The 26,290-nt window shown below is 39.3% G+C and overlaps 1 protein-coding gene across 4 annotated transcripts in view; it reads left to right on the top strand.

Moving 5' to 3' along the window:
- tenm2a (teneurin transmembrane protein 2a) overlaps positions 1 to 26,290 on the top strand; it is a 588,582-nt gene that overhangs the window by 452,794 nt on the left and 109,498 nt on the right. For 3 of the 4 annotated variants that reach the window (XM_072264025.1, XM_072264022.1, XM_072264021.1), the window contains 2 exons: positions 13,696 to 13,896; positions 15,697 to 15,894. In XM_072264025.1, the coding sequence (XP_072120126.1) occupies positions 13,696 to 13,896; positions 15,697 to 15,894 (399 nt within the window). The remainder of the gene's footprint in view (positions 1 to 13,695; positions 13,897 to 15,696; positions 15,895 to 26,290) is intronic. The other variant, XM_072264023.1, reaches the window with a different exon arrangement.

Here is a 26,290-nt window from a genome sequence, read left to right as displayed (position 1 = left end):
CCATACCACGCTGAGATGCAGTTGGTGAGTATGCTCTCAATGGTATAGCGGTAAAAGTCCGTCGGTATCCTGGGACAGAGGTGAGCTTTCTTGATGCTCTGCAGGAAATAAAGGAAATAAAGAGTATGTGATATTAAATTTTCACATATTTACTGGGACTCCCGTATTATAAGAGGGCTGGATGGTACTTCAAATGTGTCCAGGAAAGTTTTCATAATCAGTCCAAACGAGAGAGTGTGATACTAGATCTCCTATTAGGGAATGAGACAGGGCAGGTGACAGAAGTTTGTGTAGGGGAACTCTTTGCTTCTAGTGATAATAATGCCATTTAGATTTAAAAAGTTAATTATGGAAAAGGATGGGTCTGGTCTTCGGGTAGAGATTCTAAATTGGAACAAAGCCATTTTTGATGCTAACAGGAAGGATCTAGTAAATGTGAATTGGGACAGTCTGTTTTCTGGCAAAGATGTGCTTGTTAAGTGGGAGGTCTTCAAAAGTGAAAATTTGAGAGTACAGATTCTGTATGTTCCTGTCAGAATAAAAGGCAAGGAATACAGATTTATGGAATCTTGGTTTTCGAGAGATATTGAGGTGCTAGTTAAGAAAAAAAACAAAATGCATAGCAGGTATAGGCAGGTAGAAACAAGTGAAGTACTTGAGGAGTATAAGAAATGCAAGAGGCCACTCAAGAAAGAAATCAGGAAGGCTGAAAAGCACATGTGGTTGCTCTAGCATACAAGGAGAAGGAGAATGCTAAGAGCTTCTGCAGATGTACTAAGAGCAAGGGACAAAATTGGTCATCTGGAAGATCAGAGTGGTCATCTATGCCTGGAACCAAAAGAGATGTGGGAGATCTTAAATAGATTTTTTGCATCTGTATTTACTTGGGAGATGGACATAGAGTCTATGGGAATGAGGCAAAGCAGCAGCACAGTCATGGACCCTATACAGATTTCAGAGGAGGAAGTGTTTGCTGTCTTGAGGAAAATTAGCATGGATAAATACCCAGGGCTTGACAAAGTGTTCCCTCAGACCCTGTGGGAGGCTAGTGTCGAAATTGCAAGGGCCCTGGCAGAGATATTTAAAACATCCTCGACCATAGGTGAGGTGCTGGACGATTGGAAGACAGCTAATGTTGTTCCATTGTTTAAGGAAGGCTCTAGGAATAAGCCAGGAAATTATGGGTCAGTGAGACTAACATCAATAATAGCAAAGTTACTGGAAAATATTCTAAGTATTCTATATACTGTAAGCATGTGGATAGACAGGGACTGATTAAAGATAGTCAAACAACAGGAATTCTGCAGATGCTGGAAATTCAAGCAACACACATCAAAGTTGCTGGTTAATGCAGCAGGCCAGGCAGCATCTGTAGGAAGAGGTGCAGTCGACGTTCAGGCCGAGACCCTTCGTCAGGACTAACTGAAGGAAGAGTGAGTAAGGGATTTGAAAGTTGGAGGGGGAGGGGGAGATCCAAAATGATAGGAGAAGACAGGAGGGGGAGGGATGGAGCCAAGAGCTGGACAGGTGATTGGCAAAAGGGGATACGAGAGGATCATGGGACAGGAGGTCCGGGAAGAAAGACAAGGGGGGGGGGGACCCAGAGGATGGGCAAGAGGTATATTCAGAGGGACAGAGGGAGAAAAAGGAGAGTGAGAGAAAGAATGTGTGCATAAAAATAAGTAACAGATGGGGTATGAGGGGGAGGTGGGGCCTAGCGGAAGTTAGAGAAGTCGATGTTCATGCCATCAGGTTGGAGGCTACCCAGACGGAATATAAGGTGTTGTTCCTCCAACCTGAGTGTGACTTCATCTTTACAGTAGAGGAGGCCGTGGATAGACATGTCAGAATGGGAATGGGATGTGGAATTAAAATGTGTGGCCACTGGGAGATCCTGCTTTCTCTGGCGAACAGAGCGTAGATGTTCAGCAAAGCGGTCTCCCAGTCTGCGTCGGGTCTCGCCAATATATAAAAGGCCACATCAGGAGCACCGGATGCAGTATATCACCCCAGTCGACTCACAGGTGAAGTGTTGCCTCACCTGGAAGGACTGTTTGGGGCCCTGAATGGTGGTAAGGGAGGAAGTGTAAGGGCACGTGTAGCACTTGTTCCACTTACACGGATAAGTGCCAGGAGGGAGATCAGTGGGGAGGGATGGGGGGGACGAATGGACAAGGGAGTTGTGTAGGGAGCGATCCCTGTGGAATGCAGAGAGAGTGGGGGAGGGAAAGATGTGCTTAGTGGTGGGATCCCATTGGAGGTGGCGGAAGTTACGGAGAATAATATGTTGGACCCGGAGGCTGGTGGGGTGGTAGGTGAGGACCAGGGGAACCCTATTCCTAGTGGGGTGGCGGGAGGATGGAGTGAGAGCAGATGTACGTGAAATGGGGGAGATGCGTTTAAGAGAAGAGTTGATAGTGGAGGAAGGGAAGCCCCTTTCTTTAAAAACTGAAGACATCTCCCTCGTCCTAGAATGAAAAACCTCATCCTGAGAGCAGATGTGGCGGAGACGGAGGAATTGCGAGAAGGGGATGGCGTTTTTGCAAGAGACAGGGTGAGAAGAGGAATAGTCCAGATAGCTGTGAGATAGTCAACATGGTTTTGTGTATGGCAGATCGTGTAGAACCAATCTTATGGAATTTTTTGAGGAATTTATCAGGAAAGTTGATGAAGCAAATGTTGCCTATGTGGATTTTACCAAGGCTTTTGACAAGGTCCCACATGGGAGGTTGGTCTAGAAGGTTCAGTTGCTTGGCATTCTAGATGAGGTAGTCAATTGGATTAGGCTTTGGCTTCGTAGGAGAAGCCAAAGAGTGGTGGGAGAAGTCAAAGAGTAGTAAGAGATGGTGGTCTCTCTGGCTGAAAGCCTGTGACTAATGGTATGCTGCATGGATCAGTGCTGGATCCGTTGTTGCTTATTTTCTATATCAATGATCTGGATGATAATGTGTTTAAACTAGATTAGCAAATTTGTGAATGACACCAAGATTGGGGGTATAGGGTACAATGAGGAAGACTATCAAAGCTTGCAGTGGGATCTGGACCAGCTGGGAAAATGGCAGATTGAATTTAATGCAGACAAATGTGAGATGTCGCACTTTGGCAGGACCAATCAATCCAGGTTTAATACAGTGAGTGGTAGGGCACTGAGGAGAGTGGTAGAACAGTGGGATCTGGGAATACGTGTCCATAATTCATTGAAAGTAGTGTCACAGGTAGAGAGAGTCATAAAGAAAGCTTTTGGCACATTTGCCTTCATAAATCAGGTATTGAGTACTAGGAGTTGGAATGTTATGTTGAAATTGTATAAGACATTGTTGAGGCCTAATTTGGAGTACCTGTGTACAGTTTTGGTCACCTACCTACAGGAAAGGTGTAAATAAGGTTGAATGAGTGCAGAGAACATTTATAATGATGTAGCCAGGACTTGAGGCCCTGAGTTATAGGAAAAAGTTCAATAGGTTAGGATTTTAATTCCCTAGAATATAGTAAGTGATGGGAGATTTGGCAGAGTTATACAAATTTGTTGAGGAGTATAGATAGGCTAAATACAAGCAAGCTTTTTCCACTGAGTTTGGGTGAGACTATAACTGGAGGACATGGTTGAGGTGAAATGTTTTCGACGGACATCAGGGAGAAGTTTTTCACTAAGAGGGTGGTGAGAGTGTGGAACGAGCTGCCATCACAAATGGTGGATGCAGTTTGATTTCAACATTTAAGGGAAATTTGGATAGGTGCATGAATGGGAGGGGTACGGAGGGCTATGGGCCAAAATGTAGATTGATGGGACTAGGCAGGTTAAGGGTTTGGCATGGAACAGATGGGCCAAAGGGCCTGTTTCTGGGCTGTCGCGTCCTATGACTCCATTCTATAATTAGACTGATTTTGTCACTTAGCACAACAAATATGGTCACAAATATAAGTGATCAATCAATAGTTGTGATATTTATGCACTGAGGGACTAGGTAGCACTAATTTTGGATGTTTGGGATCTCTGGCCCCAGTAGCTTTTAAAACATCTGTGTGAATTATTTTGTCCCAGCAAAGATATCTGAAAAACATTACATGCAGATAACTAGTAGCAAAGCAATTTAAATGGTAGAAAGTATTGTGGATTATTAGGAATGACAAGGAAAATGTCAGAAAGACGGGTGGCAGAAAGAAGAACTCGAATGCATTCATCAGCCTTCAGTTTCTGCAACGGATGCAACTCATTGGCATGTTCTTTTAGTACGTAAGGATTGTACCTGTGTTTAGAAATCGTTTGTAGTTTGTAAGTCTTATAAATCAGAAATCTTTTCTCAGTGTTAAATGCATGTTCAGAACTACTTGGCTAAATTTAAATGTGTATCACTTAAAATAAAATAACTGTGTTTAAACTACTTCCTTAACTGGAAGCAGCCCCTTCTTGGAGGGATGAGGTCTCACAACTTAAATAGTGGGCATTGGTAGCTAGACCTCGCTGCAGGGACTAGACAGGGATATAAGCTGGTCCTTGAAGAGTAGTTCGATACAGTATAACCTCCCCAGTAAAGTACATTATACAACCATGAGATTCATCTCTGAACAAGCAGCCACAAAACAAAGAAACCCAAAAGCAAACCCATATATATGGAAAAAAACTGTCTAACACCCAATGTGCAGAAAATAAAGAACTACATCATGTCCATAAGAACATAAAATAATAAGATAACCCATAAAAAGAAGACCGCTGAACATCTAATATGCAATGAAAAAAAATCATGCAAACAGTAACTGCAAGCAAATAGTGGCTCTGAACTAAAGTCCACAAGAGAGTTCAGCGCAGAGCTGTGTAAATGTCTTGGAGCAGTGATCTTAATTAGCCGGTACCTTGCCTTGGGCCTTGACTTCCTGACCTTTCAATCTCGCCTGGTGCCTCAATCTCCATCAGAACTACAATTTCTGCCACTTGTATCTATAGGTAACTATATTGGATAGGGCTTAAAATATCCTTCTGATTTTAGAGTTTTGCAGTGAACCCAATAATGACAGGAGATGAGAAAGACATGTAAATAGAACAACTTTGATGAGGTATACTTCCAGCAGTGAACAACTTTTTTTAAAAAACTGGCAAAATATTCTGCCACTGCTGTTCTTGAAGCAGAATCTACGTAGAAGCTTTTCTTGGTGTCAGTCGTATTATTTAACACCACACAAAATACTCCCAACTGCCCTCCAAACATGAAGGTGTTGTAAAAGCCTGCTCCATGTGTATAAAGAACTGCTTTCCAAATATTTGAATGCAATAATTTTCCAAGAGAATTACAAATCTTTTTTGCCATCTGGGTGCTGCATGAATTTGCTGGTACTTTCCAGCATTACGCTCTCCATGACATTGATTAATACAGAAGTAACTGATTCAGCTAAACCAGAATTGAAAAGTATAGTATAAAACTAGTATAAAGCCGAAAGCAGTGCCTAGTCTCTGGAGGATTCTGCACAAACCTTTTTTAAAATAAGAGATGAGGTAGTTCGACAGGCTAAATGATAAGAGTGGACTGCTACAACAATATCAGAAATTATATTAAGGAATGGAAATAATTTTATTGATTTGTATTTCTAAATAAAGAATAGACTTGGGTGATTTGTATGCAGCTACAAGCTTTGGATTTACAAAGGAATAGAATTGGAGGTAGTTAATTACCTTAAAGAAACTTTCTGGGTCACAAGCATGCCTTGAGCATAGTGTTTATTATATTTAAAACACACAATGACATTGGATTTGATAATAGCATTTTGCAACTGCATATTGCAAAAACCAAGTTGGAGTGTTAATGAGCCAAATATTCCCTCAACACAGTGAAAATATCTTACTTTTTTTTTTCCAGAAATAACAAGTTCTGCCAGCCACTCATTTGAGTTACCAACTTAAGCACACATACTATGATTCAATGATAAGACCTTGTTTGGGGTTAGGTTTTGTAAGGTTAATCACATTCATCATTGTTTTGCTATATCTCTCCTTTTTCACCACTTATCAAGTCCTTTATCCCACTACAATTCTCTGCACATTTCTGTACATATTGATTATCCATGTAATCTCAGATATACTGAAATAGTTGGTGCAGATGGAGGAATGGTTTATTGACCTATAAGTTCTCGGGCATTGTCCAGCTGTCAGGAACATGTCAGCAAGAGCAGAAGCTTGGGGAGTGTTAGGAAGGAAAGAATTCTTAGAAGAAATAAGTTTGCATTTATGCTGTTCCATTCAGCCAAGTTGTGCGTTCATTAGGTTTATTTATTCTAAACTTTGCCTCAGGAGAAACATTCTGCAGATTAGAGTCAAGTTCATTGGCCCACCAGGCTCACGCCATCCATTATATACCTAGCTATACTCACCTCATTTACCAGCACATAGTCCACAGCCATGCATGCTTTGTGATTCACATGCTTGTCTAGGTACTTTTTAAGTGTGTAAGTATCAGAATTGAGTTTATTAACATTGATGTATGTTGTGAAGTGTGTTGTTTTAGGGCACTAGTATAGTGCAAGACATAAAATTACTGTTAAGTTACAAAAATAAATAAGAGAGCAAAAGCAGAATTACAAGGTAGTGCTCATGGGTTCATAGGCTGTTTAGAAATAGGATGGCAGAAGAGTAGAAGCTATTCTTAAAACATTGAGTGTGACTTCTGTACTTCTTCCCCAGTAGAATTAACATAAAAAGGATATATCCCGAATAGCGAAAGTTTCTAATGATGGATGCCTCCTTCTTCAAGATATCCTCATTGGCAGGGAGGGTTTTGCCTGTAATGTAACTGAGTTTACCATGCTCTGGAGCCTTTTCTGATCTTATGCACTGGAGGAAGAGTAACACATTATATTCCATTTGGGTACCGTCCAATTTGATGGCATGAATATTGATTTCTTCTCCTGGTGCAAATAATTCACCACCCCTCCCCTGTTACCCACTCTGATCTTTTACTTCTTCTCACCTGCCTATTACTCCTCTCTGGGTCCCCTCCTCTTTCCCACTCGCATATGATCCACTCTCCTCTCCTAATGCATTCTTTCTTTTCCAGCCCTGACCTTTCCAGTATACTAGGCTTCACCTATCATCTTCCAGCTGGCTTCTCTCCCCTTCCCCACCTTTTCCTTCTGGCATCTTCCCTCTTCAATCTCAGTCCTGAAGGAGGGTCTCAGCCCAAAATGTCGACTGTTTATTCTTTTCTATTGATTGTTGCTGCAACACCACTCAACCAGCTGATCTGTCTCACTCCTGTACACCTCCTTGTCACCATCTGAGATTCTGCCAACAACGGTGATGTTATCGGCGAATTTCGAGATGATTTCGATCTGTGCCTGCCCACACAGTCTTAAGTGTAGAGAGAATGGAGAAGTGGCCTAAACACACATCCTTCAGGTGTGCTTGTGTTGATTGTCAGTGCAGAGGAGATGTTATTACTGATCCACATTTACTCTGATCATCCAATAATGAAGTCAGGGATCCAGTTGCGGAGGATGGCACACAGACACAGCTTTGAAGCTCTTTGATTGTTACGGCATTGAACACCAAGTTGTAAGTTGATAAGTAGCAGCCTGACATATGTTTTGTTGCTGCCCAGGTGCACCAAATCCGAATGAAGAGCTAGTTAGATTGTGTCCACTGTAGACCTGTTGTGGCAGTATGCAAATTGTAGATGTCCAGGTTCTTGCTTGGGCAGGAGTTAGTTCTAGCCATGGCCAAGCTGTCAAAGCATTTCTGCACCGCAGATATGAGTGTTACTGGGCAATAGTCATCAAGGCAGCTCACCCTGTTCTTCTTTGGCAGCTATTCAGGCATTACATTCCAGATTCCAAACACACTCTGAATGAAAAAATCTTCCTCAGATTCATCTGAAACTTGTGCCCTTTATTTTTAAGTTGCTCCTCTATGGGGAATTAATTTCCTATTGCCTACTCCTGTAATTTTGAATACCTCGATACCACATATCAGCCCCCTCCACTTCTAGTGATAGGGAAGAAACCTAAAGGAGTTGTGAGCTCAGTCATCAAGTTTAGCATGACGGAGGTGGGCTGAAAGAGCCCGTTACTGTGCCATACAATCCAATGCTTCATTGAAAACATAGAAAAGGTGCTGATGTTCTTTTTTTCAAGAACAACAAAGTTATATATGTGGCAATGAAAACTGAAGTGGCAAATTAATAACCCCTGAGTTTAATTCATAGACCTTAAAAAAAAGGGGTCCAAATGGATGTCTGTATGGACCCCGGAGCCAGGCCAAAGGGAGCAACGTTTTTCATTCTTTTAAAAACTTCAACATACCACAGAGATTTGGGAGTAAAGTAGGAGCTTTATGGCTATTTTGGAATGATGTGACAGAGATGTGAATCACCAACAATGAATCTTGTGATGGAAATAACTAATCTCTTCGTTCAATCACTTGAATGTTAAATGGCTTCCATGCCATGATATCAGTCTCCTTTCTTACTTCATCTTTGTTTCAGGATGTAGCACTACCCAAGATTTTCTCCTTTCAAATTTCCGCTTAGGCCTTTCACCATCCCTTCAGCTTTCACCGTCACTCACCTCACTTTCGGTCCATATCCACTCCTGTGTCATTAATCATTTGGCTCAACTGTTGCTCCTAACCCATTAGATCAGATAGGGTCTATGAAGCAAGACCTGTACAATCCCCCTAAAGTTGTCACTTACTTCCCTGCCACCTGTCCCTTTCCTTGGGGATTTCCATCAGAATGACGTTCTTGTCGTATATAAAAATAATTGGTTTAGAATGAAAAAAGATACTTATCCACATCTCTGAATCTTTTTTTATTTTCTCTCCTTTCTAATTAATATTAGACATTCAAACCTTTGTCTCCAGGATGTGAGAAATTACTGTTGACCTTTACTGAACTTTGCTAAAACAAATTACTAATTGGCATCAAAATTTAACTGGATGGTTTTTTATTAGAAAGGTGAAGTAATTTAATTAAGTAGGATGCATTTATCTCCAAATTTAACATGATTTCATTCTCTCTTTACTTCCTCCATCTTCCCCTAACTCCAGAACGCAATATAAGGCCAATTATTTATTTTATTTTATATATTTATTTGGAAATACAGCACGGAACAGGCCCTTCTGGCCCAATCAGCCACACTGCCCAGCAACCCACCTATTTAACACTAGCCTAATCATAGGACAATATACAATGACCAATTAACCTACGAACCAGTTTACCTTTGGACTGCTGGAGGAAACCAATGCATCCGAAGGAAGCCCATGTGGTCACAGGGAGAACAAACAAACCCTTACAGACAGTGCCAGAATTGAACTCTGAGCTCCAACGCCCCCCCCCGCCAAGCATTAATAGCATTACACTAACTGCTAAGCTACTATAGTACCCAGCTTACTTCTCCCCTCCAGCCAAATCTACTTTCTAAAATCTACACCAATCCAACAAACACAGCAGTCACAGCCCTAGTGTGAAAATACATTCCAAAGTACTTGGTGACTCACTTGAAAAGTGAAATATAAGTTTTACTTTAGTGGAGCTTTTGAAAATTATCCCATATTTTATTTTCCATGGGATCTTTTTTTTATTATCAGTGGCCAACAATCAACTTCCTGGGTACTATAATTAGCCTAAAATTCATCTCGGCCAGCCAAATACATAATATGGGTGCAGAAGCTGACAGGACACTACGTGTAGATCACTTCACTCACCACCACACTGAACATAACCTATGGACTGATCTTCAAGCATTCTGCTAATGTTCTCAGTATTATTTATTTACTTATTATTGTTATTCTTTTTTTGTATTTGCAGTTTGTCTTCTTTTGCACTTTGGTTACTTGTTAGTCATTGCGTGTGGTTTTTCATTGATTCTATTGACTTTCTTCGTTCTATTGTGAATGCCCACAAAAAAAAAGAATCTCAGGGTAGTATATGGTGAAATATATGTACTTTGATAATAAATTTAATTTGGTCTTTGAAGTGTTCTGCTTGCTAAAATTCCTTCCAACATCTGCCAGCCACAAATCCGGAGGATTATGGAATACTCTCCAGTTACCTGCAGGTACAATAACACTTGAGTGTCAACAACACAAGGACAAGGCTTGTTGGGACCCCCTCTTTCACCCTCGAAGTTCACTCCCAGCACAGCTGATTCACTGTAACTGCAGTGTGTACCACAAAATAGACAGCAAGGTTTTTGTTTTGATAGCACATCCTTAACCCATGGCCCTGCCACCTAAGACATTGGACTGTTGTACATTTACTAAATAGGTCGAAGGGCTTATTTCTATACTGTATCTCTATCTCTCTTAAAGCACAACAATATTTGGACAGCAGTTCCACCATCTGTTCATTCCCCGGCCCATACACCATCCTGACTTGTAAGTATTTATTTTTGCTAGAGTAGAATGGAAATTCCTGCCTAACAGTGTTATCGGAATACCTTCATGTGCTAACTGCTAGGGATCAAGGCCTTTCCAATGTCATCCACTTTCCAAGTATGAACGTAAAGAGAGATCATCACTTCCTAACTCCGCTGGAAAATGTCGCTCAATTTCAAATGGATGTTGATAGAATATCATTAGAAGGGCAAATGCGGATGAAAGATCTAAAAAAAATTCTCAGGCAATAATTTCCCTCTAATCAAGATATAACAAGTTGTAATTAGCTTCTAATTGACCTCATGATTTGCTAATTATGACAAACAGGCTGGTATATGTACCATTTAATAGTCTTAAAGTTGACATGCGTGATTACCATTACTTCAAAGGAAGAATAATATTTTCTTGGCTTGATGTTGTAATGCTTGTGTTTTGTTTTATAAATATGCATGGCATTTGTCTTTCAGTGAATAGTGGCAGGGCAGGTGAGACAGTGGGAACATGAAGACTGGTTACACAGTCCATGATATGACTCAACCCTGTTCTGTCATTCATTAACATCCTGGAAGATCTGTGAATTAACCTTATTTGCCTGCCTTTGCATTTGGTCGGCTAGCACAAAGTAATTGAAGTTGCAAAAATTATGTTATTCAAAGTAGCTGTCATTAATAATACAGCAGAAGAAGCGATTCATGGCTTTCTTCATAGTACTTTTCCTTCTTTTAATACAGAACATAAGTGATATTTTGTATTCAGCAGTGAGGGCTGTTTTACCCACCATACTGATGCATATGGAAATTCAGTTAGTACTAATATTTTCTTCTCCTTCAGAAAGTAATATAAAAAATGTGCACAGTGATATTTTAATCAGAATCAGGTTTAATCTCACTGTCGTGAAATTTTTTAACTTTGCAGCAGCAGTACAATGCAAATGTGATAAATGTGGGAAAATCAGACTTACAGTGAGAATATATATGTACATTAAATAGTTAAGTTAAAATACGTAGTGCAGAAACAGAAATAAAAATAAGTAGTAAGGCCGTGTTCATGAGTTCAATGTCCATTTAGAAATCAGATGGCAGAGGGGAAGAAGCTGTTTCTAAATTGCTGAGTGTGTGCCTTCAGGCTCCTGTACCTCCTTCCTGATGATAGCAATGAGAAGAAGACATGTCTTGGGTGGTGGGGGTCCTTAATGATGGATGTCATCTTCCTAAGACACTGCTCCTTGAAGATGTCTTGGGTACTCTGGAGGCTAGTACCCATGGTGGAGCTGACTGATTTTACAACTTTACGCAACTTACTTCGATTCTATGCAGTTGTGCTCTCCCTCATGCCAGAGGATGATGCAGCCAGTCAGAATGCTCTCCACAGTACATAACTGTTGAAGATGAGATGACATTAGTAATAACTATTTGCTGACAGGATATTTGGAATAATCACTGAAAACAAACATTGCTGCAGCCAAGCACCCTTCCTGGTGCTTTATTTTGACATATGTGAATTATTTTGCCTCAGATCTGAATGTTATCTTTAAGAGGCTTTAACCTGTCTTACTACTTACCTCTGTGGTTGCTTTCTGCAACATATTGAAGGCACCAAGAATTGTTGGTGTGGTTGGCTAAGTGTTGCCATCTCGAAGAACAAATTTAAATAGGATACCATCCAATCATAGCATCAAACAACATAAAGACCCCTGCCCCCTTCCTTTCCAGTCCCGATGAAGGATCTTGGTCTGAAACGTCAACTTTATTCCTCTCCATAGATGCTGCCTGACTGTTCTGTGTGTGTTAGATAAAGACCATTTGGTTCATCATGTTAATGCCAACCATTCAGCACCAATCCCATTTACCAGCACTTGTCCATTGCCTTCTACACCTTGGAGATGGCAGTTCAAATTATACTTGATCCAATCCATTGCTTGCACTTTGTCCCCCTGAAATTTGTGGGATTTGTTACATAGAGGGCTCCACTATATGTCCCTTTTCTGAAGTAATGCAGGCTGGGAGTGGTGAATAGGCCTTAGGTAGAGTCAAAATCAACTTTACTTATGATAAATATCTGTGATATTCAGATATATCCAAAATCTGATCAAAAACACATCATAATTATTTTAAAAACTGACTAAGTACATCTTAGTTTTAAAATTCAATAACCTGATGTAAACTAATTAGAAAGAAATATATAAAGTGATTAAAATGAAAAATAAAGAAAATCTTAACCTTACAGGATTTTTAATGAAGATTGCCAAACAGAGAAATTACTTGATGCAAAATTATCATCAGTATCAGTTTTGGGGAATTGTTTCTGAAAGCAATGATCTGGTTACAAAATTAAAGTTTGTGTTCATTTTTAATCAATTAATATTCAATTGAATCCTCAAAATTGAGGATAGTTTTGATCAGTTAAACTTATATGAAAGGTGTGGTGTGATGTTTGTCTGGTTTTCATGTGTAAATTTTAGAAAACCACATATTTGTAAATTATTGTCAAATTTGTGTTCTTCAAAAGCCCCAGTGTTAAGATCAGTTCTTTTCCCCAAGCCATTATCTACTCTTTACCACTCTCACATAATTTTACAGAATCTATCATGCATGCTTTTTATCATTATCAGATTTAATTTCTTCCACCAACTTCTTCACTGAGCTTCAGTATCATAAATGGCGACTCATCCAAAAATACACCAATCATTGTTCACCTTTCTTATCCAGATTATTGTCTCACTATTGCTCAAAATATCAGATTTAATATCTCATCATTTAAAAATCCTTCAATAACCTCATTTTTAATTTCCTTTGATCTTATGATCTGTGATATTTGTGCCCTTTGTTCCACCATTATTGTCAAAACACTAGCCATAATCTTTTAACTTCCCCTCTGAACTCCTCTACATTACCATTCCTTTTATCATCTTTGGAAAAAACAATAGCAATAATATTTTTGATTTTCAACTATCGAATATTGTTTATTCCTGCTCTGTCAAGCACTTGGAACATTTGCAATGTTGAAGGTTTGATATAAATACAAGCTGACAAACTATTACAGAAAAGGGAAATGATACCAGATATTTTCCAGATGCAATAAGTAATTGAAGAAAAACTCAAGTTATTGAATTAAAGATATTTGATGAGATTAAGTGGATTGTTTACAGCCAACTACTGGTATCAGTTAACTACTGGTATTAGAATTATACATTTCCTCAATTATTGCCTCTTTTGTGAATTTGAAAATATAAATTATTGTGTAAACACTTAAGGATACAAATTCTGGACACTTTTAGACTTCTCGTAACATTTTACATATGTCTCATAATTTTTGTCTCTATTCATGTCTTTCAGTGGATTGTTTGGATCCAACATGCTCAAACCATGGAGTATGTGCCCATGGGGATTGTCACTGCAGCCCAGGTTGGGGTGGAATAAACTGTCAAATTCCTCGTGCCCAATGTCCAGATCAATGTACTGGCCATGGTACCTACATTCCAGAAACGGGCCTTTGCAGTTGTGACCCAAGCTGGATAGGACCAGACTGTTCAGTTGGTAAGGAACAGAGCTTAATTCTGTCATTATATGTTACCAATAAATGAAGGCTATAGCCACAAGGGTTTTCCTTGACTATGAAACAACCTGGCGGAATTTTGCCCAATGGAAGTACTCAGCTGGTCTATTTCTCATTCTCAATCAAAATCAGGTTTATTATCATTGACATATGTCATGAAATTTGTTGTTTTTGGAAGTAGTGCAGAGCAAGACAGAACAAATGCTGTAAGTCACAATAAAAAGAATAAAATAAATAGGGCAAAAGTGAGTGACAAACACAGAGTGCTGGGGGAACTCAGCAGGTCAGGCAGCATCTATGGAAAGGTCAACATTTCAGACTGAGACTCTCCTTTAGGACTCAGGTTTCCAGAATCTACAGAATCTCCTGTGTTTATGTAGAGAAATAGTGAGGTATTCTTCATGAGTTCATGTACTTTCATATTCATCAAAGCTTTAAACATTTAATTTAAAAGAGTTTTTGCTGCTTGAAATTGTAAGTGGCAAGGTATGTTAAACTGGTGTCCCACTGTTTCACTTTGGCACCTCTCTTACTCGGGAATAACTTGTATCAAAGGAGAACAGTAAACTTTTCTCTTCATTTCGTTTTCAGAGAAAAAAATATTTATACTTTTCGTCTTATAGCTTCTGACTGAAGAGGCTTCCAGTTTTACTTGTGTTGTAATAATACAGAGGCCACTTGTTGTACAGTGAACATGGTAAATAACTGTGCTCCAACTGCTTTGGGACAATAAAAGAATAAAAAGAAAACTTGGGCACATTTAGGAAATGTATTGTTAAGTTTATAGATGTAGATAAATACAAGTTCAAGATAAAACTTACAAACCTAAACTGCATCGAATACTGACAGGGTTCAATGGATAAAGAATTGGAAAACCAATGTTATCTTTGTCCTAAATAAACACAAGAACTGATGAAGAAAAGAAAATCTAAAATGGAAGTTAAAATAAAAGAAGTAGAATGATAGAGTCAACAATAGGAAGGTAAATAGATAGTCAAAGAAATGTTAACACTATTTAAATCAACAAGCATACAAGATTGTTTAGGAGGATAAGAGCTTTCTGTTGTTTTCATTGGATTAATGTGCTGAATTAATCTACATTTCAGTAGATCCGCCCTTTAAATGTGACATTTTCTGGAAATCAGAGATAATACCTTGAATAAATTTTAAGTTCTGAGTGAACTTGGCAAAATTAGCAACATACCCATCCAATAGCTGCATCAGGGAACAAGTACTGTACATCATTCTGAATTTTGGCTGGAGCTCATACCATTTAACATACCATTTGCTGACTTCATTCCTTAGCTAATTCCAATTCAATATTTTTCCTTGTCTGAATTATTGAATTCGGGTTGCCCGGATTGAGTTATTTCATTTGATTGCACAGTTCTTCCCTCTCCTTTACATACAGTTAGGGGCAGAATTTTTCATCACAGATGTCAAGTACGTCAAAGCCTTAATTTTATTAAGAGTGCACCTAATACGTTACTTAGCTTTAAGAATAAAGCGCCTACTGATAACAGTAATATGCATGTTTAACATTTCCATCTCCCTTGTTAGATTTAAAGAGAAAAAAAATTCAACATTAATTGAGAATAGCTTGCTGTGGACTAGAATCTCAATTATTTTAGTCTGTATCTTGCACCTGTGGTTGAAAGGTTTTCCTTTGTAAGTACTTCAGAACCTAATAAAAATTCAGCTTCTAATATCTCACATGGATGAGACTGTATAATAGACTGTTGAGCTGCTGTGTTACTTGAATCACTTTCTTCTATCTCTAGAAGTGTGTTCTGTGGACTGTGGCACTCATGGTGTCTGCATATCTGGAGTGTGCCGGTGTGAGGAAGGCTGGACAGGTGTGGCGTGTGATCAGAGAGTTTGTCACCCTCGTTGTGCAGAGCACGGAAGCTGCAAGGATGGAAAGTGTGAATGCCGAGAGGGCTGGAATGGAGAGCACTGCACCATTGGTAGGGAAAAAGGTTGATTATTCTTTTTCTTATTCAAATTCAATAATCCAAAAACAGAAAATAGTGACTGCTTAAATAAAACTATTTTTAGCACTACTTAGTGGATTTCCTTAGTAGTATAAGAAAAAGGCAGGATGGGTGTGGCGTGAGGAGAAAAATGGAGAATCACTTTAGCAAACAATGGAAAGTTCAACGGACAAGTCAGCTTTTGAAGCTCTGTGTAGAACCCTGTGCAGTAGGATTACATAGTTAATCCCTAACGATCAGGCTCCTGAAACAGCATGGATAACTTCACTCACCTCAACTCTGAACTGATTCTCTATGGGCTCACTGTCTACAATTCATGTTCTCTGTATTATTTATTTACTTGCTTATTATTACTTTTTTATTTGCACAGATTTTCTTCTTTTTCACATTGGTTGTTTGCCAGTCTTTCTTCATGTGGCATTTTCCTTTGATTCTATTGCACTTCTTTGTTCTTCTGTGAATGCCTGCAAGAAAATAAATCTCAAGGTAGTATATGGTGACTTATATGTACTTTGATAATAAATTTACTTTGAGCTATTATTCATCTGCCCCTATGCTGAAGAAATGATGATTATGCGTCCAAAGAAACAGCAATACTTAGGTAGGGATTTTTTTTAAAACTGAAGTAGAATTGTAGTGATTTTCAAAATAGCCAGTGAAAGATTCTGCCTTTATTTTCTATATCTCTTTGTCAACTCTGTTCTAAAAGAAACTATTTTATCTCTAGGGATTTATTTCTGAATTAGGAATACTCTACTGGTAGATAGTCATAGGCTTACATTCATTTTACTTTTACCTATTTTTATCTTTTACTTGAAAAAAAGACAAAAACTTAAAATAAAGGAAGCAAATAAAAGCCACATGTCTATTGCTGACCTGGGTTGCCACAGTTTTCTACTTCCAAATCAATAAGTTCACAAGAGTACTCAGAGTTCCAGACTCCTTCATAACGTAGTCTAGTCCTGATTCAATTATTCTATTTGTTGCCATCTCTGCAATTTCTTTTTCAATTTTATCATTTCTCATTACTGTTCATGGGGTTATGTTGGTCAGATCTACTCTTAGGATTAGATAGTGAAGGTTTCTGCAAGGCTGATGAATTACATAGTCTCCTATAGTGTTGCTGCCAAGATACATATGATTAGGTGAAATTGCACAGAATTTAACAGGACACCACTGGTGTTTGACTTCACATAATTTTGTTGTAATTTCTCTTTTGTCTGAACTTGGAATATTTTTAGCAACCTCATTAATTATTTCTTATTTTGTGTGAAGCCAGCCAAAGAAATTTGAAATTTAAATTTCAGTTTTGGACAAGTGCAAACAAGTGGGTCAAAGTTAAGTTGGTATTAGTCCTCTGCAGAGTGAGAGAGGGACCCACAGTTCCTATAGTTGATCACAGTTACTGCCTTGCAGTTTGTGATGAGAAAGTGTTGGCTTTTTGCAATCAGTTACATTCATCAAATATATGATGTAAGTAACTTCAGAAACAAAACTGAATTTGAAGCTAAATGGATCTAAAGACAAGAGTACACAATCTACCACACACTAGATCTTAACATTGTTGGGGCTTGGATGGGTGGGAGGATAGTGAGTATGAAAGACAATCATAGACAAATGTCTTGAAATGGTTTAAACTGAAGCACAGGTCTAAGTTCCGGAGGACAATGCAGCATTGTGATCTTTCCACCCTAATGGATTTATGAACATATATTAAAAGAAGGAGTTTGGGGAGATAAGGTGCCAAGCATTTTGAAACGTGGTCAGAAGGTAGCACAAGCAAATGTTCCACGCAGACCTGGGAATGAATTGTTTCTCAGTGGATTCAATGAGGGAAGTCAGATTAGTAGAGAGATAGAAAAAGGACAGCATAACAAAGAGTATAGTCTAACAAATAAGTGATGGTGTTCTGAAACCGTTTTTGGAAAATTGCTGGAATTTCTACTATCAGGGTGAGCTCACTGCTATACAATTCCAGATAAATCTTTGCTTTTTTTTCTTGATAAATGATTGATTTTAGCAGATTGGGTCAGCAGGCAATTGCCTAGAAATGAGATACATCCTTTGGTGCTTAAGATGTGCACCTCATTTCACTCTTAACATCCAGTCAGATCCCTTCAAAAAACTGTAAAATCGCCCAAAAATACCTCAAAAATGTGTTATGGTGCTTTGCACCAAGAAATGTGTCTTAGAGCTTGACCTGAGGGGGAGAAAACATCAAGTGAACATAGCTTTTGAAAATTCATTGCACATATAACTGAACAGGGCATCATCATTAGAAGCACACTCCCCATGTTGGACTGAAACCAACAAACTTCACTTTGGCTGCCATGGTAGAAACAGCGACTGCATTACACAAGATGAAAGCCCCTAAATTTTATGAAATCCATCTGCTTTGTCATCAGTGTGATTGATGGTAGGAAGATACATCTGTGTGTCAAGAACAGGTCAGATTGTTGTGGGTAAACCACAGTGGAAGGTGCCCCCAGCTATCTCCTCCAGCAGTGGGTATCCACGCACGTACAAGGAACGCAGAAATAAATTTCATTTACTCACAAAGTACGTCAAGGTGAGCTGAACATCACTAGAAGCAGTCGTAGTGAACAATTTAATTAAATGGATTAAGATTCGTTCATTAATGCGATCCATGCCCGTGTTAGGAATCATGTATCATTTGGTCTCTCTCAACTGTTGCTGTTCATGAAGGTCATTTTGTCTTGATGGGGATCTATGATTTTACAATCTGAGTTATAGGGACAGGTTGAGTAGGTTAGGGCTTTATTTCCTGGAGCATAGGAGGGGAGATTTTACAAAGTTGTACAAAATTATGAGGGATATAGATGGGGTAAACACATGCAGGGTTTTCCCCTGAAATTGGTGAGACTTGAACTACAGGACATAGGTTTCAGGTGAAAGGTGAAATATTTCAGAGGAATCTGAGGGGGAGCTTCTTCACTCCAGTGATGCAAATGTGGAACAAGCCGCTAGAAGAAGTGGTAGATACAGGTTCAATTACAATATTTAAGAGAAGTTTGGATAAGTAAATGGATGGGAGGGGTATGCAGAGTTATAGTCCGGGTATAGATAGATGAGTCAAGACAGAAAAGCAGGTCTGCGTGGACTAGATGAGTCAAAAACCTTCTTTCTGTTCTGTAGTGCTCTTTGACGCTACAACCTTCTTATCAAGAAGGCCCATATTGTGCATGCAGACAATGTCTCCCTCCTCTGTTCTTTCAGAAAAGGAGACTTGTTATATTCTGATGGGTCTTCCTATCTTACTTAACTGGTACTTCTAACAATGTGGTAGGGATCTATTCAGCTTGTAGGTTTTTGCAAATAAAATGAACTGAGGCATTTTATGTTTAATGAAACCTGTAACACATATAATTGAACTCCAAAAACCTAAACACAAAAGTGCGCTAAAACTTATGTAATGATGTCAACCACATCAGTCCAGCCTCTTAAAGTGAGACCCCAACTCAATGTCAGTGGTTGTGAATTATGTACATTTCCACCAATCATGATATGGTACACAGACGCTCCCACCCCCAGAATTCACTGAAATCGCCATGGTGAGCCTGTCTAAAGCTCAGACTAGCCGCCAAGCAGGGGCCCTGTGTTACATGGGCAGGGGAAGAACAGAGGCTTCCGGCTCATCCAACACTCGTTGTCATATTATAACAACAGGGGTATAGCAATGGAATACCCCAGATCTTGGTGGGCCGGTTTAAGGCAACCTACTGAAGTGCATTCAGGTTTATCTCTCTTACCTATGATAAAAAGTCTTTCTCCCCATTCATAAGGAGGCCTGAGAGGATGTTGGTGTGCATCTTGGTGGACAAAAATCTACAAGGCGGAATGTAGTTCAACCGCAATCCAAGAGTGTTGTATGCCATGATGAGAGGTACAAATAGGTGCAGAGGAATTAAGTTTAATGAGGACAACAGAGCACTGTCGAGGAGCCAATCAGGTAGCTATGGCATCGAGAATGAAATTACTTGGCCGTATACCAACTCAGCCACGGGTGACTGCAGGTCCTCTTTTGGAGCAGTTTTCAGCCCCAGCCGGACCCATGGGAGACAACCATGTCCAGACTCACCTGTCAGGAAAGCCAGTGTAGGTTTCTGCAAATAAAACAAAGTGGTGCATGTAAAGCTAAATGAAACCCATAACACATTTTATTGAACTCCAAAACCCAAACACAAAAGCTTGCTAAAAATTCTTTACATGGTAACATCATCACGTCAGACCAGCCTCTTAAAGTGTAACCCCAACTCAATGTCGGTGGTTGTGACTTATGTACACCTCTCAAAATTATGTTATCGTACAAGCTCATCGGATCCATGGTGGTTACGAGGGAAGCAATCACATTAGTCCCATTCACCCACTCCTTATTTCCCTGTATCCCTGCGACTTATTCTCTCACACCCAGGCACACAGGACCTTCAGCACCTCCTCTGATTTTTTTCTTTTGCCATAATGTGGAAGGAAGCCTGAATCCACAAACACATTGAGCTGAATTATGCCGTTGGTTAGTCTATGACTCTCTGAAGTACCACCTGGCTGGTCTTACTTACACATACTAATGTGATCCATAGTTATTATGTATTTGTGCACTACAGTGTGGAAATTCAAAATTCATTCAAAGTCACTTAAGGGTTTATCACTGTGCCTCTATATCTGTATGTTTTTTGGAAGATCTGTAATGGTTATTATGTTCACCTCAAAAAGAATTCCATTAACTATCTTCACTTTGTTTTAATCAAACCAAGTCAACAATATAAGTATGCTTTGGGGATAAAGAACTGGTAGTAGTCTTTTACAATTTGTAATGACATTTCCTCCACACTGTAGACAATTCATTCAATTGCCACAAATGTCATATTCGTTGTAGCTATGGGGATAACAAGATTCCTGAAATGTGAATAAGTGTTGAATGGTTTCTGTGGCAGATGGTAAATTGCAACACCAGTTTCCTTGATAGAAGGTTTATCAAAGACTTCATTGGTTCAAAGTTACAGTGGCCTTGATATTTATGGAGAAGTGGGAAGCAGGTGGGGAAGGTTAAAAACTGTCTAAGAACCCAGAAAGGCCATAGGCAAAGCAGGCTTCATTAAAATGTCTTCTTTCATTTTCTATCCAACTGCAGGTCAAATTGACAGTCCGAATGGCTATCAGGGTGGGAAATAGAGTGACAAGAGAATTGAAATGTGGGGAAGATTACTTCTTTTTGTGAGGGGAGAATGCAGCCCCACAATATCAGGAGTCAGAAACAGAGGCAGGGAAACTGTGGGAGAGGATGGAGGAAATGATAGCAATTAGGAGAGCAAGTCGGTTGCTGGAGAACTGAGAGCAGCTGTCCTAGTTTGGTAATAATGTTGAGAAGACACCTTTGATAGAGTTGGCAGCTTCCATCTCTTTTATACTTCTAATTTTCTGACCCAAGGAGAACCAGAACTGTGACTGGAAAGTTAAAATTAAACTGTAAGTCCCAAATGAATTGTGAGGCTCCTACTCAGCAGTGTGTGCATATACATTTGTATATATACATATATATGTACCCAACTTCTTTCAAATGGGTATGGCAGGATTTAACCAGGCTCCAATAAACCTTCTGTCCAGGTGCCTACATTTGGAAGCACCCTTACTTGCTTTCCCTTGCTGTTGATCTCAAGTCAGTTCATCAGAATTATTTGATCCCATTCACAAAGCACTGGGAAAACTTTTGACTTTGTATGAAATCTGTGTAAATGGACAATAATCACTCAGCAGACTGCTCAGCAGCTCTCTGAATTTTTATTTCCATGGAAGTCATTTCAGTGCCAGTTTGTTTTTGATTCCTTCTCACAAATGAAAGTTAACCCTGTTGCCATTAGAGAGATTTTCAGTTCTGATCTGTTCTGCTCACCACACTCAGACACCAGGACAAAAAGGCAAGCAAAGAAGGAAGGGGAAGAAAGAAATCAAGCCCCAACACAGTCTTTCAGCTATGTGAGTCTGGTTTCATTATTAACCAGATGCATTGTGGATTCTCGGCATTGCTAATTACCTGTTACCTCAATTCACTCACGTTTGATTTCACTCAGTCAGTCATCACTTTAGAATGCATCATGTTGCTTACATTGAAATATAAAAGGTTTGCCTTTCCAAAGTTTTGTCTTTTTAGAGCATTTCTTGATATTTGTTACTCTCCTGCATAGCAGCTGAAGAGACATTACTTGGTTTTATTTGTTTCTGTGGAACATAGGAATTTTTTTTCCTTATTGCATTATTTATGTGGAGATACAATGGTATCTGTTTACCTCTCAATAAGAAGTTCTATATCTTAATTTTGAAAAAAAAAATAGCCTCTGAAATGGAAGGTATAACTTAGTGGGTCCATTAACAACTTTTGTCTGAGACTGGGTCTATCATCTTTTTCACTAATCAATGATTCAGCTGCTATACTTGGTGCTAGACCTTTTTCAATCTATGACACACCTCTATCTTACCATCTAAAAATTCTATAAAGTCTGTCTTAACTCAGCAGTCTTCCAGGATACCTAAAGTAATCACCAGGAATCAGCCACAGAGTGTATTTATTTATTTATTGAGATACAGAGCAAAGCAGGCCATTCAGCCCTTCAGCCCTTTGTTAGATATAATTGCATCTAACAAAATTCTTACAGTCTTCAAAAAGGAGGATGGTTGGCCTGGCTAAACAGTCTTGATTCAGAGGTCACCATTTCAGAATAAGGCAGTGCCCAATAATCCCCCAATTTATTCCTAGCCTAATCCCGGGCAATTTACAATGACCAATTAGCCTACCAACTAGTACGTCTTTGGAATGAGGGAAGAAACCGGAGCACCAGGAAGAAACCCATTCTTTCACAGGGAGAACGTAGAAACTCCTTATCGGCAGGAGCAAAATGGAACCTGGGTCACCTGTACTGTAAAGCTTTGTGCTAACCACCACACTACCATGTCACCCCATTATGTCTCACAATTAAAAATAAATTGAGCAAATGATTTAATTAAAATATTTAATTCCATGCAAATAGCAACTCAAACTCCAACCACTAACTTTAAAATGGTTTCAAGGATTATGGAACTATATTAGATGAGAAAGCAGAATTAGTCTTGCCAAAGTAACACAATGTCCCTGCTCTATCAGCAGAATGGAGGGGGGGGGGGTGGTGGTCTTTTTCCAAGCCAGTAAGAAAATAACCTGAACATCTCACAATGCCCAGTGCTAAAATTGCTTGATGCCATAACCAGCTGGACTTAAGATATTTTTCTCAATTGCTGTGGTGTGATAGAAATACTGTAATGATCTTCCTACAGCGTGCAATCATTTTGAAAACAACAGCCACAAAGAAACAGTCTTGTCAGATCTGGTGGGTCCCATTTCTATCTTTTTTGGCCTGTGTCCTTTGGTGTTTAAGAGACTAGAAGATATAAATGCATCTAACAAAATTCATACAATCCTCAAAAGGGAGAATGTTTGGCCTGGCTGAAGAGTCTTGATTCAGAGGTCACCATTTCAGAATAAGGTATAAGTCATTTGTAACTAAACGGAAGAACAATATCGTCACTCACTGGGTGATAAATCATTAGAATTCTGGACATGGAGGGGTAGTCACTGAGCTGATATGAAAAAAAAATGATAAATTACTGCTTATGAGAGAATTCAGTGCAGAATAATCCTTTGTGTTACATTGAAGTGATTCTGATGGAGCAGACTTACAAAACTGTGACTTATTCCTGCTTTAATTTATTCCCTTGAACGTAGGAGAATGAGGGGAGATTTGATAGAGGTAGGCAAAATTATGAGGGGTATAGGTAGAGTAAATGTAAGCAGTCTTTTTCCACTGAGGTTGAGTGAGACTAGAACTAGAGGTTGTAGGTTAAGGGTGAAAGGTGAAATATTTAAGGGGAACCTGAGGAGGAACTTCTTCATTCAGAGGGTGGTGTGAGTGTGGAATGAGCTGTCAGCAGAAGTGACGAATATGGTGTTTTCAACTCAGCATTTAAGAGAAGTTTTGATAGGTAAGTGGGTAGGTTGGGCATGGAGGCTATAATCCAGGTACAGTTTGATGGGACCAGGCAGAAATACAGTTTGGCGAGAACTACATGGGCCAAAAGGCATGTTTTTGTGATGTAGCAATCAATGCCTTTATGATTGTAAGTACAAGGGATATTAGCATATGACATCCTACTGGCAAACCTGTTTCCAATGCACAATCAAAATAAGAATCAGGTTTATCGTTACTGTCATAACTTCTGAACTTTGTTGTTTTATGTCAGCACTACAGTGCAGGCATAACAAATTATTAAACTTTACAATAAAGTTAAATAAATAAACAAGTAGTCTGAAAGAAGACGAGCAAGGTAGTATTCCTGGAACATTCGGAAAACTAATGGCAGAGGGGAATAAATTTTTCCTAAAGCACTGAGTATGGGCCTTCAGTCTCCTGTACCTTCTTCCTGATGGTAGTATTGAGGAAGGGCATTTCCCAGATGGTGAGAGCTCTTCATGATGGATGCCATTTTCTTGAGGCGTGACCTTTTGAAGATTTCCTTAATGGTGGGGAAATGTATCAATAATGGATCTGGCTGAGTCTGTAACCCTCTGATCCTGTACATTGGCACCTTCATACTAGACAATGATGCAACCAGTCAAGAATGCTCTCTGTGGTACATTTCTAGAAGATTGCAGGTCTTTAGTGACATACCCAATCTCTTCAAACTCCTCATAAAGTATACCTGCTGGTATGATTGCATTAATATGATGGGCCCAGGATAAATCCTCTGAAATGCTAATGCCCAGAGATGTGAACCTGCTTACCCCTGAGTGAGCATTGGTGGGTTTTCTTCTGATTTCCCCATCTTAAAATCCACAATCACTGACATTGAGTACAAGGTTGTTGTGACACCACTCGACACCACCTGGTCTATCTCATTCCTGCTTGCCTCCTTGTCGCTTTTCTGCCAACAAAAAAATCGGTGAATTTCTAGGTGGCATTTGAGCTGTGCTTAGCCACGCAGTAATGAGTTTAGGGACAGTAGAGCGGTGAGCTAAGCACTGATCTTTGATATGTGCTTGTGTTGATAGTCAGCAAGGAGGAGATGTTAGCATCCATCCATACTCACAGTGCTCTCCCGATGAAAAGGTCAAGAATCCAGTTGCAGAGGGAGGTACAGAGGCCAAGGTTTTGAAGCTTGTTGAATAGTACTTAATGGACAATGCTGTTGAATGCTGATCTGTAATCAATAAGCAGCAGCCTTATATAGATATTTCTGTTATCCAAGTGGTCCAAAATCCAGTGGAGATCCTGAGATTGTGTGTGTTGTTGAGGTAGGAAAATTGCAGTGGGTCCAGGTTTTTGTTCAGGTGGGAGTTAACCTCTCAAAGCACTTCATCGCATTAGATGTGAGTCCAGCTGGGAAAAAGTCATTGAGCCAGCTCACTCTACTCTTCTTGAACGGACGCAGAAAGCATCGATTTCTCCTCTATACCATTCAAAAATCATGACTATATTACAAACAGGCTTGGTCCAACAGAATTGGATCAAAGTTTCCCCTTATTCACCTCCAACTCTGCAAACCTCTGTGAGATATCTAGAGTCTCCCAAATGATCAACCTCAAAATTGGTCCACAATTGTCGGCAATGCCTTGAGTTGGAAAACTCTCAAACTGTGGGATTATTTCGATAACATCCCTACCACTCTATTTGTTATTCATCCTTTAAGGCACTACAACGAAGTATTTTGTCAAGAGCCCTTATATCTCCTTCAGTGGTTAATAACAAATTTTGTTTGATAACATTCCCCTGATGTACCTTGAGATGCTTTGCTGCATCAAAGGTACAATAGAAATGAAAAGTGATTTTTGAATTCAGCAAAGGTTTCATCCATTAAAAATATTTCAGCATAATAGAGTTTAGTCTTTCTCTTTGTACTCCTGAAATAGTAGGAAACTGCAGTAAAATAATTCTACAGATGCAATAGGCATCAACATGATCTATCCACACTCATCATCCTAGTCTGCAATGAAGTATAATCATATGGGCAATATTTCATTTCCCACATGGAGAACTAGCCCAACTCATGTTGTTAAACTGAGAGATAACAGCGGAATACTGGACCAGAGAGAAAAATGGTCAATGAGGTACCATTTGACAAGGATCTTGGGGGCTTCATCTAATTACTGCAAAATGAAGTTGTGGCACAAAGATTGAAAATTACTGCTTAATTTTTCCTTTGGTTCATTAGGTAACCTATTAGCTTTGCAAAATTGGTTTAGTTTCTTCATGTGTCACTCCGAAATGGATTACCCTATGGTCAAAAGGCATTACCTCGGAGGTTTTGTTTAATAAATACTAACAACCCTTTTTATCCT

Source organism: Mobula birostris, chromosome 7, assembly GCF_030028105.1.
Source record: "Mobula birostris isolate sMobBir1 chromosome 7, sMobBir1.hap1, whole genome shotgun sequence".
Classification (NCBI taxonomy): Eukaryota; Metazoa; Chordata; class Chondrichthyes; order Myliobatiformes; family Myliobatidae; genus Mobula; species Mobula birostris.
Note: the sequence above shows the minus strand (reverse complement) of the source record. Positions and strands in the feature narration are given on the sequence as shown.